This window comes from Mchenga conophoros, linkage group LG16 (assembly GCF_057382185.1).
Source record: "Mchenga conophoros isolate Kocher_MC1m ecotype Shallow Benthic linkage group LG16, M_conophoros_male_GT1.1, whole genome shotgun sequence".
Classification (NCBI taxonomy): domain Eukaryota; kingdom Metazoa; phylum Chordata; class Actinopteri; order Cichliformes; family Cichlidae; genus Mchenga; species Mchenga conophoros.
In genome coordinates, this window is record NC_140541.1 from 21,293,311 (window position 1) to 21,307,126 (window position 13,816).

Here is a 13,816-nt window from a genome sequence, read left to right on the forward strand (position 1 = left end):
TGCTCAGTTGCGATCGTGCAACCCTAATGAGTATGGATTTGTGCACAGCCCCAGCACTGGATGTTGACTGGCAGAACAACACCACGTTTGCCTCTTGCAGCACAGACATGTGCATCCACGTATGTCGACTTGGCAGCGACCGCCCCCTCAAGACTTTCCAGGGCCACACGGTGAGCAGCTTTTCTGACCCCATCTCTCTCTCACACTAACTTTAGTTCTACCTCAACATACATGCTAATGAGCGTTGTTTTGCAGAATGAAGTTAATGCCATTAAGTGGGACCCATCAGGTATGCTGCTTGCCTCCTGCTCGGATGACATGACCTTAAAGGTAAGACCAGTCTCCGGTCTTGGAGGTTAAAGAAAACAAACACATTGATTTGTATTCATACATACTTTGCTCTTGCCATTCCCCTCACGTGCAGATTTGGAGTATGAAGCAGGAGTCATGTGTCCATGACCTCCAGGCTCACAGTAAAGAAATCTACACTATCAAGTGGAGCCCCACAGGCCCCAGCACAAATAACCCCAACGCCAACATCATGCTTGCCAGGTAGGAGATTGACTATATATAACTCTCATTCAATACCGATCACATGGGTCAACTTTTAATGAAGTCCTGGCTTGTTGTGTTCACTATGAGCTGTGTGTATGTTGAACCTTATAGATGTGTTTGCGAAGGCCACAAGCCCCGATGCTTCTTGATGATAAGAAACTATGTCTCATTCTGCATTTACTTTAGTCTTCAGTAAATTTAGAGTTTGATATAACAGGCAATGTGAAATAGGTTAGGACATGGCCTTTAAAAACTGAAATGATGCAAATGGGTAGCTTTCAATAATGGAATTTTTTTTTCCCGTGTCTTCCTCTGCAATATAAAGCAGTGGAAATAAAAACTAGCATTTATTGAAGAAACTGATTATTAGGATGCTTTGATGCTGCTTAACCATCTGATTCCTATCCTCTGTTCTCCACACAGCGCTTCTTTTGACTCTACAGTGCGACTGTGGGATGTTGAACGAGGAGTTTGTATTCATACACTGACCAGGCACCAGGAACCGGTCTACAGCGTGGCCTTCAGCCCTGATGGCAAACACCTAGCCAGCGGCTCCTTTGATAAATGTGTCCACATTTGGAATACTACGGTAAGAGCCGGACTGGAATTTATACTGTGCCAAACGACAGAGAAGAGACAATTAATTGTCATTTGTTTGTGGCTTTGTTTCAGACTGGAGCCTTGGTGCACAGCTACAGGGGTACTGGCGGCATCTTCGAGGTGTGCTGGAACAGCACCGGAGACAAAGTTGGTGCCAGTGCCTCAGACGGCTCGGTAAGCTGTTTTGATTTTAGTTTTAATTTCAAATAAAACAAAAATGTCAGAAAGCTCTCACGACCAATATTTGAAGAACAGCGAGTAAAAATGCAGACTTGAAATGTAATATTATAGCTATCTAATTTTTATTTATTTATTTTGACATTCTAGGTTTGTGTTCTCGATCTCCGAAAATAGCCCACTTGATGATTAATCCTGGATTGTGGAGAAAAATGCCTTCTCCTGCCATCAGCAAACACACACTCATTGCTCAAGAAAGGCTGTAAAGGTGAACTGAATGAAAACTCTCACCGGAATAAAACCAGATCACTGCAGCGGTTTTAACTCCAACTGAATTCAGCGCACCCTCCAGTCGATGTGTGTATTTTATGAGAAGCCTGTTTGAGACCTAGCGGAAGCTGGCTAAGAGATTCCCCTAGACTGGACACAACTCGCTGGGTGCATCCATGTATTAAAATGGTTCCTTATGATGAAGTGCTGCGATCCCCACGGGCCACTGGTCCACCGTTTTCGGGTTGTGAGGGTAGAAACACGGATGAGCCGAGATATATAAAGACAAAAGTGTTATTGAGACACTGGTGTTTGGCTGTGAGAGGAAACAAATTGCGAGGAACTTCATGTCGTAATGAAGTAACACAACGAAAGTAGCTGATACTGAAAACTGAAGCACTGCTGCTGTCTGTTGACACAGTGCTTAATTTCTCCCCAGTGGAGAAACGTTTGTTTCAAGAGTAATTCTTCCTTTTCTTTTCTTTTTTCCTTTGTTCCTCCTTCTTTTCTTTTTTTGTATCTATTTTCCACAGATGGATTTTTGAAAATCAAACTGAATGTGCCGCTATGAGGTAGTTCTTAGCTCCTTTTTAACATCAGGTTCAACAACACAAAAGGAAAGGCCTGCCAAGAAATTGTCCTAACTTCCAAAAATGACCTGTTCGATTCAGTCGTCAGAAAACGTCATTCTGTGGACAAGATGTGAAAAGTGTGCTTTATACAGAGAATTATCTGCCACTCTAGATGTAAATTTAAAGAATGTAAAGATGTAAATTAGATTCATACACAGACTTATATACTGTGTATATATGTTTATATACAGCACACTTTATTGCAATCCTGTAGGGGCTTTTTAATGGCTAGAGCTATCAGATCTTTGCTGATAATTCAAGACAAGACCACTCTTTAAATGAAGTGCATATCTCATGAGCTTCTTATGTTGCAGCCTTTCTGAAATCTGCCAGTCGTATCCATTTGATCGAGCTTACTTTTCGTTAAGTGAATCACAGAAAAAACATCAAGGAAAATGGCTTGAGCATTGTTGTTCTTCTCTGCTGATCACTAAAAGCCATGGAGGAAATGTACACCGCATCATCTGCATTTGGGAAGTTCTCTTGTTAAAGATTTTAGCAGTCATCACTATCCTACTTAGCCTGCTGCTTTTATTTCTGTTTTGTGTGTAAAACAAGTCATCACGGGACTCACAAACCTGTAACTGCCAAGCAGACAAGCAAGGAAAGTTTCTGCAGCTTGTTTTATTATTAGCATGGTTCCTCTCTGGCACTTTTCCTCTGATCAGCCTACTGAAAATTCTGATCATTTGACCAGGAGGTGGATTTTATGCAAAAGCCTTGCTGTTGTTTAAATTTTTTTTCAGGTGTGCTGAGCTTGAAATGTGTTGTGAGCAGTATGTCTGCCTGCTTGGATGTAAAGTAAAAGTATCTTCAAGCGAACCTGCTACCACTTTGATTTGCCTTTTTAGCTTTTAATATTTTTTTAAATTTCATTTTATTGTTTGATTTTATTTGTTTTTGTCTCACTTTTTGTCAGCTTCAGCAGGAGCAACATGAAGTGCACTTTTGTATCGGTGGGCTCAGAAAAAAAATCACATTTTGCTGAAAGTCAAGGTCCAACTATTTGTTTTTATTTTTTTGTTTTTTTTTTTAATGTCACAATTGGATACTAATGGGTGTTTAATTTTTTTTTTGACTACTTTTTTTTTTAATTTGCTAAGAGCCATTATTGTCTGTGTCAGACTGAGCATTGGGCTGTAGGTCAGTGGCCATTCTTGGCATGCTAAGGAGCCCAATATGGAATAAGCGCTGTGACGGCTACTATCTTTTTCACCCTGATCCAGGGTCTGTCACCTGTTTCCAAGAAAAAAAAACATTGAAGTCATTCAGTGTCTCAAATAAATTACTCTATTTTGATAACAGAACTCAAGCCTTTGTCTTGAATTGTGTGTTTTCCCCCTTTTTTCTTGAGCTCATTAACATGTTGTAGATTTGGGGAAAAATTGAAAGGTTTTTGAGTCAAAAGTGTAAAAGATATTTAGATATTTAATATAGCATGAAATACATGTGTGTAAAAATACAACATGGACACCTGGCAATACAATAACTTTGTTTTAAGATTAGTTATTTAGCTTATTTCATTTTGTGGGGCTTTTACAGCTTAATGAAAATGATTCTTGTCACAAAATCAGTGTATGCAATTTAAAGAATTTGAAGAAATGCTTCTTCAAGCACTTAAAGTACTTTTAAAGGTCAGCCGTGTTCATTCTGGGACTGTTGAGTTGATGGGTCTGAAACGTAGCACTTTTGTTTTTTTCTTTTTATGGAAAGGGATTTAAAAAAAAAAAAAAAAAAAAAAAGGATTGGACTCAGGAATGAGGCTTAGTCTGTCATACCAAATAATGAAACTCATGACCAGTTCAAATCTCAGCAGGAAAACAAAGGCTTAATGGGAGACCATCTACAAAAAAAGTGACCACAAAAGCAATGCGGTGCAGCAAAGTGGAGGAAGGTGGTTTGTGGACGACCCCAGTTAGTGCCTCACAGAGTTCTCCAAGGATTCTCCGTCTGCGTCTACATCCTCATAGTCTTGTAGCTCGCTGGAAATGTGGATTTCAACTGTACTAGGCTCTGAACCTAGCAAGACAAAATAGGGGTAGATTACTTGGTGCTTCTGCGCATTACACCAACTCAGCTTCTCAAAACTGCGTATTTGTGTTAACATATATCTTTCCATGCAGCTTTTAATGTGGAAATGATGATTTGTGGTTTTTAAATGCATTAAAAAAAAAACATGGTCTATAAACAAGAATGGGGGGAAAAAACATTCTTTCAAAGATTAACTTTATTTTTTAATATACTTAACATGTCAGGGACACTGGTGGTACAAAGCACTGAAAGGATTTTGTCCATGAGGTGTACGGTGCACAATTGTCACTCAGGGATAAAATTAACATGAATATGCTGCAAATGCACATAAGTATTGAGCTACAGTACATATAGATATAACTGGGAGTTGTTTCCACGATATTCAAAAGGACTCAGCATATAAAGTTTGAATATTCACAATGAAAAATTAGCTGAACTTTAAAACAGCTTTTGAGGGACTATAGCGTTATAATTTCTTCAAATTATAAGTTAGAATTGCTGCTATATTATGCACTGATGTCAAATTATAGACCAATTTGTGTTGCTGTACTTGATACAATTTATATATATTTTTTTTTAATAAGCTGGTGCAGCTTAATGGATGCTTAGCATAAATTGAAAATTGTGTTATCACAGCTTGTCCAGCAGAGCAGCTTCAATTCCTTTTTGCAGTTTTCACATCCTTTTTTTAGCGCATGTGGCAGAGAATGAATCACAGAGCAGATGTGAAGCAGTGCGTCACAGTAAGTTGCAAACGTGTTTGTGAAATACATTGCTGGAAAGTCAAAGAATGAACTCGTCATTTTCTTTTTTCGATGTAATCTGCATACTACATCGAACGCTTTAGGTACGCCTCACTTGTACGGGGTTGGACCCTCTCTTGCCTTCAGAGCTGCCTTAATTCTTCATGCAAGGAATCAACAAGGTGCTGGAAACATCGCTCAGATTCTGCTTCATATTGCCATGATAGCATCGCACAGTTGCAGCAGATTTGTTAGCTCCACATCCATAATGCAAATCTGTTCCACCAGATCCCAAAGGTGCTCTATTGGATTAAGATCTGGTGACTGTGGAGGCCATTTGAGTACAGTGAACTCCTTGTCGTGTTCGAGAAATCAGTTTGAGAAATCTGAGTCTTGACAGGAAGCGTGGGGATGGAGGCAACCGTGAGAAGATGGGTACACTGTGGTCATGATCAGATGAACATTGTCAGCAACAATACTCGGGCAGGCTGTGGCATTTAAACGCTTAGTGAATAATAAGGGGGGCAAAATGTGACAAAAAAATATGCCACACACCATTACATCACCTGAGCTTTGATACAAGTTAGGATTGGTCCATGCTTTCATGTTGTTCATGCCAAATCCCAGCTTTTCTGAATCATCAGACCAGGCAACTTCATTATTTTTAAATTTAAAAATACATCTTCTATTGTGGTGAGCCTCTGCAAACTGTAGCCTCACTTTCCTGTTCTTAGTTGACAGGAGTGGCACCAAAGTCTATTCTTCTGCTGTGGTAGCCCCTCTGCTTCCAGGTTTGATGTGTTCTCTTCTGCCATAGTTATTTTGAGTTACTGTTCCCTCCCTATCAGCTTGAAGGAGTCACTCTTCTATGACTGCTGGCATTAAGAAGGCATTTTCATACAGAGAAGTGCTGCTTACTGAATATTTTCTCTCTTTTGGACATTAAACCCTAGAGATGGTTGTGTGGGAAAATGCCAGAAGGTCAGCAGTTTCTGAAATACTCAGACCAACCCCTTTGGCTCCTACAATAATGCCGTGTTCAGAGTTACTTAAATAACCTTTCTTCCCCATTCTGATGCTTGAACTTCAGCATATCATCTTAATAATGTCTGGATGCCTAAATGTATTGATTTTCTGTCATGTGATTGGTTGATTCAATATTTACATCAAGCAGTTAAACAGGCGTACCTAATAAAGTGGCTGTTGAAAGTATATATGCAGAATCTAATCTCCTTATTTTTCCTGGCTAAAAGTCAGTATCAGACAGAGTGATGTATTCTACCTGTTTTTCTTTCTTATTGGCTTCCACTGCTCTCTGTTTATTATCTGCACTTAATGCGCTGTGTGATAGCTTGGCACCAGAGTAGCACCTTGAAAAACTGCAGCTGATGAAATTACACAGCATGTCAGTCATCTATAAATAAAGCAACACATTCAGAGCGATAGCAGCAAAGTTCTAATCACTTTAGTTCATTCTCCACAGAAAATCTTTTAACTTCCTGTGCTCTGCAGTTTCCCATTGCTGTTGCATTCAGTACAAATCAAAAAGAAGAAATGAAGACAATTGTGGAGGGTGTTGCGTAACGTCACAACATGATTCATGGTTCCACCCAGTAAGCGTCAGCTACAGTACAGCAGTACAATATAAAATTCTATTTAAAATGAATCACAGCGAGCTTTATGTTTGCTTTAGTGGCTCTCTACTGTGACTAGGCCATTGCAACACCTTGATAAAGCTCATTTATTTTTAAAAAAGACAAAACAAAACATAACAGTATTCAGATCTCAAAGAAAATACTAAACCGTGCTTCATATTAAGGGGAGGTAGCCCATACAGTATATGATGCTGATATCTTTTTAGCATCACCAGCCCTGATATACTGGCGAGCTGCTACCACCATTGACATGCCGTTTACCTTCTGAGAGGACGCTGATGGCATCAGAGTGGTGTTGCCCGTTTCCCATCATGTTCTTCTGTGATTCCTGGACGTGACTCTGGTAAAGCAGAGTAGTTCCCACCACAGGGTTATGGGAAGTCATGTTAGCTGCTGAAGTAGAGACAGAGTCCCAGACCAGCTCCCTCCTCTGCTGCAGGCTGAAGTCAATGTCAAAGCCTGTCCAGCCATGAAAGGCCAGGGTGTTAAGGAAAGCCTGCATGGGGTTCAGTATACCCTGAAAGAGTGGAATATAAAGGTTTTCAAGGGATTGCATGCAGGTTAAAGTAGCGTGCTGTACGCTGGTTTCCTGTTAAAACCCACCATGATAAACCATGTGATGAGCGCTGTGTTCCTGATATTCCTCAAACTATTGTCACTGATGTCTATCTGCATCTCCAGGTAGAAGAGGAGGCTCTCATTAATGATGTTGGGAACCCAGCTAAAACATCGGAGAAGAAAAAACCCCCACATCTTATTACAAGAACATTAAAATGTTAATGATGTTTCTTATTTACAAATCATTGAAAAGACCTAATGGTTAGGTATAAAAAGTTTGAAATCACAAATAATTGTTTTGCATGTTTTGGCCTGTTTACTGAAATTGAAATATTGAAATCTTTAAGCAGGCTTGGCTTTAGTTTCTGTGACTGTGTGAGTTTTAAAAATCAATTTGCCCTCAGGTTCATCCTCATAAACACAAAATTTAATGCAGTTAAATTTAAGTTATTAAAAGAATACTGGATTAATAACTTCTCGACCTAGCCTCCGAAATATAACCTGGCCTTTCTTACAGTGTGAAGTTGCCAAAAAACTTGCCAAGACTGATAATTTGCTGTCAGTGGAAAGAATTAGTCTGGATCACCCATCCATAAAACTACAACGTTTTTTACATTCTGGTTTTTAAACCGGTTAAACCTTAGGCAGTATATAAAAGACAGGCATACAGTCATGGGAAAAAGGTTTCTCATTATTTTATGCAGTCCTGTGGAAAAATAAGTGCACCCCACGATTCAATAGCTTGTAGAAACACCTTTAGCAACAATAACTTGAAGTAATTGTTTTCTGTATGACCTTTGCAGTCTCTCACATCAGTGTGGAGGAATTTCAACCCCATCTTCTTTACATCATTGCTTCAATTCATTGAGGTTTGTAGGCATTTGTTTATGCACAGCTCTCTTAATGTGTTGCCACAGCATTTCAGCACTGACGTCTGGAATTTGACCGGGCCATCACAACACTTTTCTTTTTTAACTGTTCTGTTTTAGATTTTTTCAGCCAAACTTCAGTATGACAGATGGCCTTACATTTCACTCATTTCGCAGACATTTTAATATTATGATATTTAGAGGAGTTCATGAACATTTGCCATGCTAAATGAGGCCTGTAGAGTCCGATATCTAGCTAATGGGTTGTTTGCAATTAATCTGAGCATTGCATTGGGTCTGTATTTTGAATTTATTGGGGAATTGTGGCATTGTTTACACACACCTGGATGCTTCAGCCCAGCAAGCTACCAAAACTTCACAGAATAAACTTCACAGGTTATTCACAGGGTGTCGTTCGAGAGTTGGGGCTTTCTCCCAATTATTGTAGGATCTTTACTTTGAAACAGCTGTTGTTAGTGATTTGATGCTGCATAATAACATTGAATTGAACTGAATTAACAGTGGAAACACTCAGGTTGTTCTTAAAGTTCAGTGGACTCTTTGCCATTTTGTTTTGTACATAGTCACCATGAAACTGGGTTAGGTTTGAGAGGTGGAGCTGAATGAGAAATTGAGGACACGTCACACTGATATGGTAACAACTTCTAAACCACTTGGCAGCTGCACTCTATAATTGTCCATTTTTAATCCAAACAGTACCATGATTTTATAAAATGATGCTATTTTGTGTTAAAAGAGACATGAAAAAAGCAAACGAGACCAGAAACTCTTTAGCAAAGTGTTCACTCAGCTCAGAAATCAAGTGAGATTTTTCTGTATTATACGGTGCGGTTCATGGGTCAAACAAAGGTGATTTAACATGTGGATAGATTCATTTTGTTTCATCTTATCAGTGCATTTTCTGTCTATGTTAACAGGCTGCCGGCTCGTAGCACTAGATTTATATTTACTACATAGCAAGAAGCACTTATTTCCTTCCCAAAACTAGTTCTTAACTTACCAAATAAAGAACACCAGCATAATTTTAAAGAAGCGTATTTTTATCTCACTCGCCAGCCGCCTCTCATTTTCCGTATAGATTCCTTGTCGTCCTTTCAGCAAAGATGTCACTAGGCGAGAGAGATGAGAAAGCATCTTATTTCCCCTCATTTACATGTGTAAGAAGTTGCATTTGTCAGAGAAATTCGAGAGCGAGGAACTCACCAGTAGATACGGTCCGATTAAAAAACACAGGGTTGGCTATGAGAACGAGCAGCATCGGTGCGTATGTGGTGACATAGTGAGGAATAGCATGTTGGAGGCCCTGCTCACAGCTGGGAGAAGAAAAAAAACATGAGAAATAGTTCATTCAGCATCAAAAATCAACTTTGTGATAGTTAACAGAATTATTGTAATATTTCTCTACGTCAGAAAATGCTGTACTTAACACTTAATAAAAGCCATACAACAGCAGACTTTTTCTATGGAAATAATGACATTTTTTAAGACATGGTTAGAACCACTGATATGTTTGATAAGTTCTCTGCTGTTATGTTATTGTGGCTGTTAATATGTGAACACGAAAATGTTAATTTTCTATTTTTCCACCAACGGATGCTTAAATGTGCCTGTCAGCAGGACAGCAGTCAGTGGTATCTTACTCAGAAATAGATGGATAGTACAGCATGGCCACTCCTTCAACACACAGCAGCACAGCCAGGCCCCATGTAATCATGTGGTAGAGTATAATGGTGCTGTTGGGGGAGAAGAAAAAACCAAAGTCATGAGACCAAGCTCACACTACGTGTTGTCGTTCTTTATCTTGAGGATATTTTCCCCCCATTTATTTGTTGTACAAAATGCAATTGAATAAGACTGAGTGGGGAGAGAAGTACGAGAGGCTTGTAAAACTCAGACTATAGCAACAATAGACAGCATGGAATCCTGCACCTTTAGTTTAGAATAAAAGAGTTGATTCAAACCAGTTTTATCTTGTGAAAACCAAAATATAAAAATACAGGTGGCAGTTGAGCATTGTGAGAGAAAAATGTTTCACACTCTGCTTGGTAAAAATATACTGCTTCAACTTGCATCCTATCAGAGGAGAAGCTAAGGTGATAATGAATTGCGAATGGAAGGTGAGGTGGGGGGAACCTGATTCCCGCAGATGTTTTCACCACCAGGAAGACGTCAACCGCATAACAAAAGGTCCACCAGAAAGAAGCGCTAAAAAACAACTGGATCCACATCTGCAACACATAAATTGCATGCCTTACACTTATTTTACAAATCATAATAACTGATAAAGATGTGTTGTTTACTTGGCTTATCAGCTATTTGTGTCATGTGTGATGATGCATTAAACAAAATGACCTCTTCTGTGCGTGAAGTGAATATTATTGGAACGAACAAATCTAAGTGTATTTTTCTATAATAATTTTTCTAATGTAAAAGTTATTGCTATCCTTTTGTCTTAATAACTACACATCTCTGCTTTCAACACCTGTGTTATCAAGGCATATATAAGTCTATCTCACTATTGCAAAAAAATACATACTGCGCTGCCTACGCAGAAGACTTCTGGCCAGACATCAGTGTTGTTGACTACTGAGATGTGGTCGACGATGTTTGGCAGACCTAGCCACACAGATGATCTTACAATGACACCTGCAAGAAGGAAACAGTGCATGATATTTAATTGTAGCTGCTGAGGAGGAAATCCCGCTTTGCAAGCAAATATAATTAAGGCGAAAACATTACCAGGAGATGTAAACTTGGTGTGGGTTTCATTACTTTTAAAACACCACAGATTTATTATTTTCAGCTTTTATTATTAAGTGCTTTGACTAATTAGATTTAAGTGGCAGCGTCCTTTCAAGAGTTATTTTACAATGTGGAAATATTAACGCCCACCAGGTGTGTTTTATAAGGGTGTTTCCATTTCCTCCATGAAACTTCCTAGCTTCACTGCCGAATGGAACAATGGAAGCACTCCCAGAATCTTTATTACTGTTCTGTATTTCATTTTAATCTGTGTCATCAGCGGGTTTCAAGCTGCTACCCTGCAGCGGTGCATGAATCTCCATGGGCACCAAGTACACAGAAATCAACCCATTTAGAAAAAAAAAGAGGTTGGGATGCTGTGTACAATTTAAGTTAAAGAAATTAATGTATACAATTTAAAACATTTAAAACCTTTGTTTAAATGAAAAGGTTAAACGTTAAAGCTTTAATGACATGTCCATTCTGGATTTGAATGGACATGCCATCAGTGAAAGTTACAAGTCACCAGAAAATCACAGGTTTTGCAGATGTTGGCAAATATGATGGAAAAGAGAATAAAACAATACTGAGATATAAAGTTTTTCTCTTTGTTTGCACTCCTTCTGAAACCCAAAGACTGTTACCAGACTCAACAGCAGCTCAAATACCAGTGAGTTTGAAATGTTAAAATATAATACACTTGATCACTTTCCAGCATTGTTAATGAGTCCCACTTTGTTCCAGACAAACAGTGTTTGGCCCACATTTACTTTGTTGATATCTGCTCACTCTATTAATTAGCAACATCATAAGTACTCAGAGAGCATCTCAGGAGGGGTTTGCCACTCTTTGATAGACTGCCTACAAGAATAACATTTCTCAATATAAAAATTCAAAGAATATGGTTGCATTCTTTACAGTATGCAATAGCATCAAAGATTCAGAAGATGCAGACTACTCGATTCAACAAAGTCAAAAACTATACTGAATAGTTGAAATCCCAAGAAACTGTGGAAGCTTATTTTAGCCATAAAAAAGAGCCAACCACAAGTCTACATTTTAAGTTACTAAGTCAACAATTTGAGATCATAGCACAAAATTTCAATTTATGAATGTCAAAAACAAGCTTTCAAAGAACTAAATAGTGACTTGGACATTAACACTAACTTTAACCACTGGCCAACAGCACAGTTTATTGCTGCATTCACAAATGTGAGCTGAACCTCTACAATGCAAAGGGGGAAAAATACATACAAGATCCAGAAACACTGGTGCCAACTCTGGGTCACGCTCATTTAAGATGGGCATAGGTGAAGTGGAAAACTCACTGTTGCATACCATGCAATCATGCTCTACTAACCGTTCTGTGAAGGCCTATTTAGTGATGAAAGATTCACATGCAGGCACTGGAAAGACCTTATAAGGCCTTACTTATTTCAGCAAGACAATGTCAAACCAAACCCTGCATTTTCTCAAACATCAGTAAATAATATTTGGTGAACGAGTATGTGAAGGAAACTGGCCCGCTGTCACTCATCTAAAAAAAAAGTGCTGGCATCAAATTCAAAATCTAAACAATTTTCAAAATCCAATAATTGCTTTCTCACAGATAAGGATTTCAACAAAAATACATATGAAATAATCTAAACAATCATACTAAATACTGTTTTTATTTACATTTAATTTTTTTACATTTGTATTTGGAAAGATTATCGTGTCATCCCTGTGTGACTTTGAGAAATCCGCCGCATTCCAATCAATCTAGGCCAAGTAAAAGTGCAGCATCTTCTGAGTTATTTCATCACTCACATGAGAGGATCCCGATTGTTCTTTTGATTTTAATTGAATTCATGACCCTGGGCACACATTTTATCTTGTAAAAATATATGTAGCATCGACTATTGCAGATTAAATCTCACACTTTTCTTTTAACAGACACATTTCTCATAGTTGCACCTATGCAATGCAGTGCAACAAAGGGGTTAAAAGGAAAGTATGTGCGTGCGTAATTAGATCCAGCAAGCAAAACCACGCTGCGAAAACTAACTCGCTCTTTGCCTCAACTATGAAGAGAAAAAGTAGGTCAATGCCAGCAGTTTCTTCTCTACCTGTGCATCCCAATATGTCACATATACTGATGATGAACAATATCCGCGAGGAGGACGCAGGCCTTGGCAGAGGATACTGCCCGAGTCTTCTGTATCCTTTGCGTTTTGGTAGAATTTGTAAAATAGCGAATAAGAGGCTTAAAGCCGCGCTTCCCAGACTTAAAGCGCCGAATAAGACGGGCTGAAAAGTGACCACAAACTCTGTCGCCGCGTCTCGGTTCGGGCAGCAGAAAGTCTCCATCCGCGGAGATGCCATGATGGACTGAAGGAAAAAGCAGCGCGGAGAAAGAGAAAGGAAGAAAATGAACTACCGTGCCAGAAGAAAGAAGACAAAGAAAAGAAAATGAGAGGAAATGACTGAGTCCATGACCCAACTGAGAAATCACGGGGTTGAATCATCATGTGCTTCCATTTAATCCCTGCAGTTGTAGCTTAACTGTGTCACACAAAGCAAGAATCCGACAAAGCGCCGTTGTTTGAAAAGGTCTTAAAAGGTCTTAAAAGGGGTGGCTTCATCACAGTACTCTGTGTATTTATGTATCAGTTTAAACGATTTACAGAAAAGCCCGCAAATGCACAAAATATCACAATATTATGATCTTATTATATTATATTTACATTAGTGTATAAAAATATATGTAAATCAACCAATTAGTCCCCATTTCTGCTGTTAACCCCTTTGCATGACTAATTCCGTTCATTAGAGAAATAGTACTTTTTTACACAGGACGTGAAATACCACACAGACATCCCCAAACATTTAATCTCTGTCAGTCTCTTGGACAGCTGAAGGTTTCAAGCCGGACAGGTGTTGTGCCAAAAAGTGATTTCTGATGTTTCTGTGCGTTTTTATGT

General features: G+C 38.8%; 2 protein-coding genes across 2 annotated transcripts in view; one reads left to right on the forward strand and one right to left on the reverse strand.

The window, feature by feature from the left end:
• tbl1x (transducin beta like 1 X-linked) overlaps nucleotides 1–3,541 on the forward strand; it is a 23,852-nt gene extending 20,311 nt beyond the window's left edge. Inside the window, exons 10-15 of the mRNA XM_085248940.1 lie at nucleotides 49–170; nucleotides 256–330; nucleotides 425–552; nucleotides 979–1,144; nucleotides 1,228–1,329; nucleotides 1,483–3,541. Of these exons, the coding sequence (XP_085105066.1) occupies nucleotides 49–170; nucleotides 256–330; nucleotides 425–552; nucleotides 979–1,144; nucleotides 1,228–1,329; nucleotides 1,483–1,509 (620 nt within the window). The 3' untranslated portion in view covers nucleotides 1,510–3,541. The remainder of the gene's footprint in view (nucleotides 1–48; nucleotides 171–255; nucleotides 331–424; nucleotides 553–978; nucleotides 1,145–1,227; nucleotides 1,330–1,482) is intronic.
• Nucleotides 3,240–13,409, reverse strand: gpr143 (G protein-coupled receptor 143). The gene is made up of 9 exons (XM_085248941.1): nucleotides 12,962–13,409; nucleotides 10,648–10,757; nucleotides 10,245–10,339; nucleotides 9,752–9,844; nucleotides 9,315–9,424; nucleotides 9,112–9,220; nucleotides 7,267–7,384; nucleotides 6,925–7,180; nucleotides 3,240–4,253 (listed from the first exon to the last, which is right to left on the reverse strand). The coding sequence occupies exons 1-9, from the start codon at nucleotides 13,215–13,217 to the stop codon at nucleotides 4,150–4,152; spliced, it is 1,251 nt and encodes a 416-aa protein (XP_085105067.1). The 5' UTR covers nucleotides 13,218–13,409; the 3' UTR covers nucleotides 3,240–4,149.
• Nucleotides 13,410–13,816: the final 407 nt, after the last annotated feature.

Excerpts from the sequence above, each read along its gene's own strand:
- gpr143 (XM_085248941.1), bottom strand. The coding sequence starts at position 13,217 with ATGGCATCTCCGCGGATGGAGACTTTCTGCTGCCCGAACCGAGACGCG. Across the intron at positions 10,340-10,647 it reads TCTTCTGCGTAGGCAGCGCA|ATGTGGATCCAGTTGTTTTT; the intron begins GTATGTATTTTT and ends TATGTGTTGCAG. Across the intron at positions 7,385-9,111 it reads ATGCTGGTGTTCTTTATTTG|CTGGGTTCCCAACATCATTA; the intron begins GTAAGTTAAGAA and ends CCGATGTTTTAG.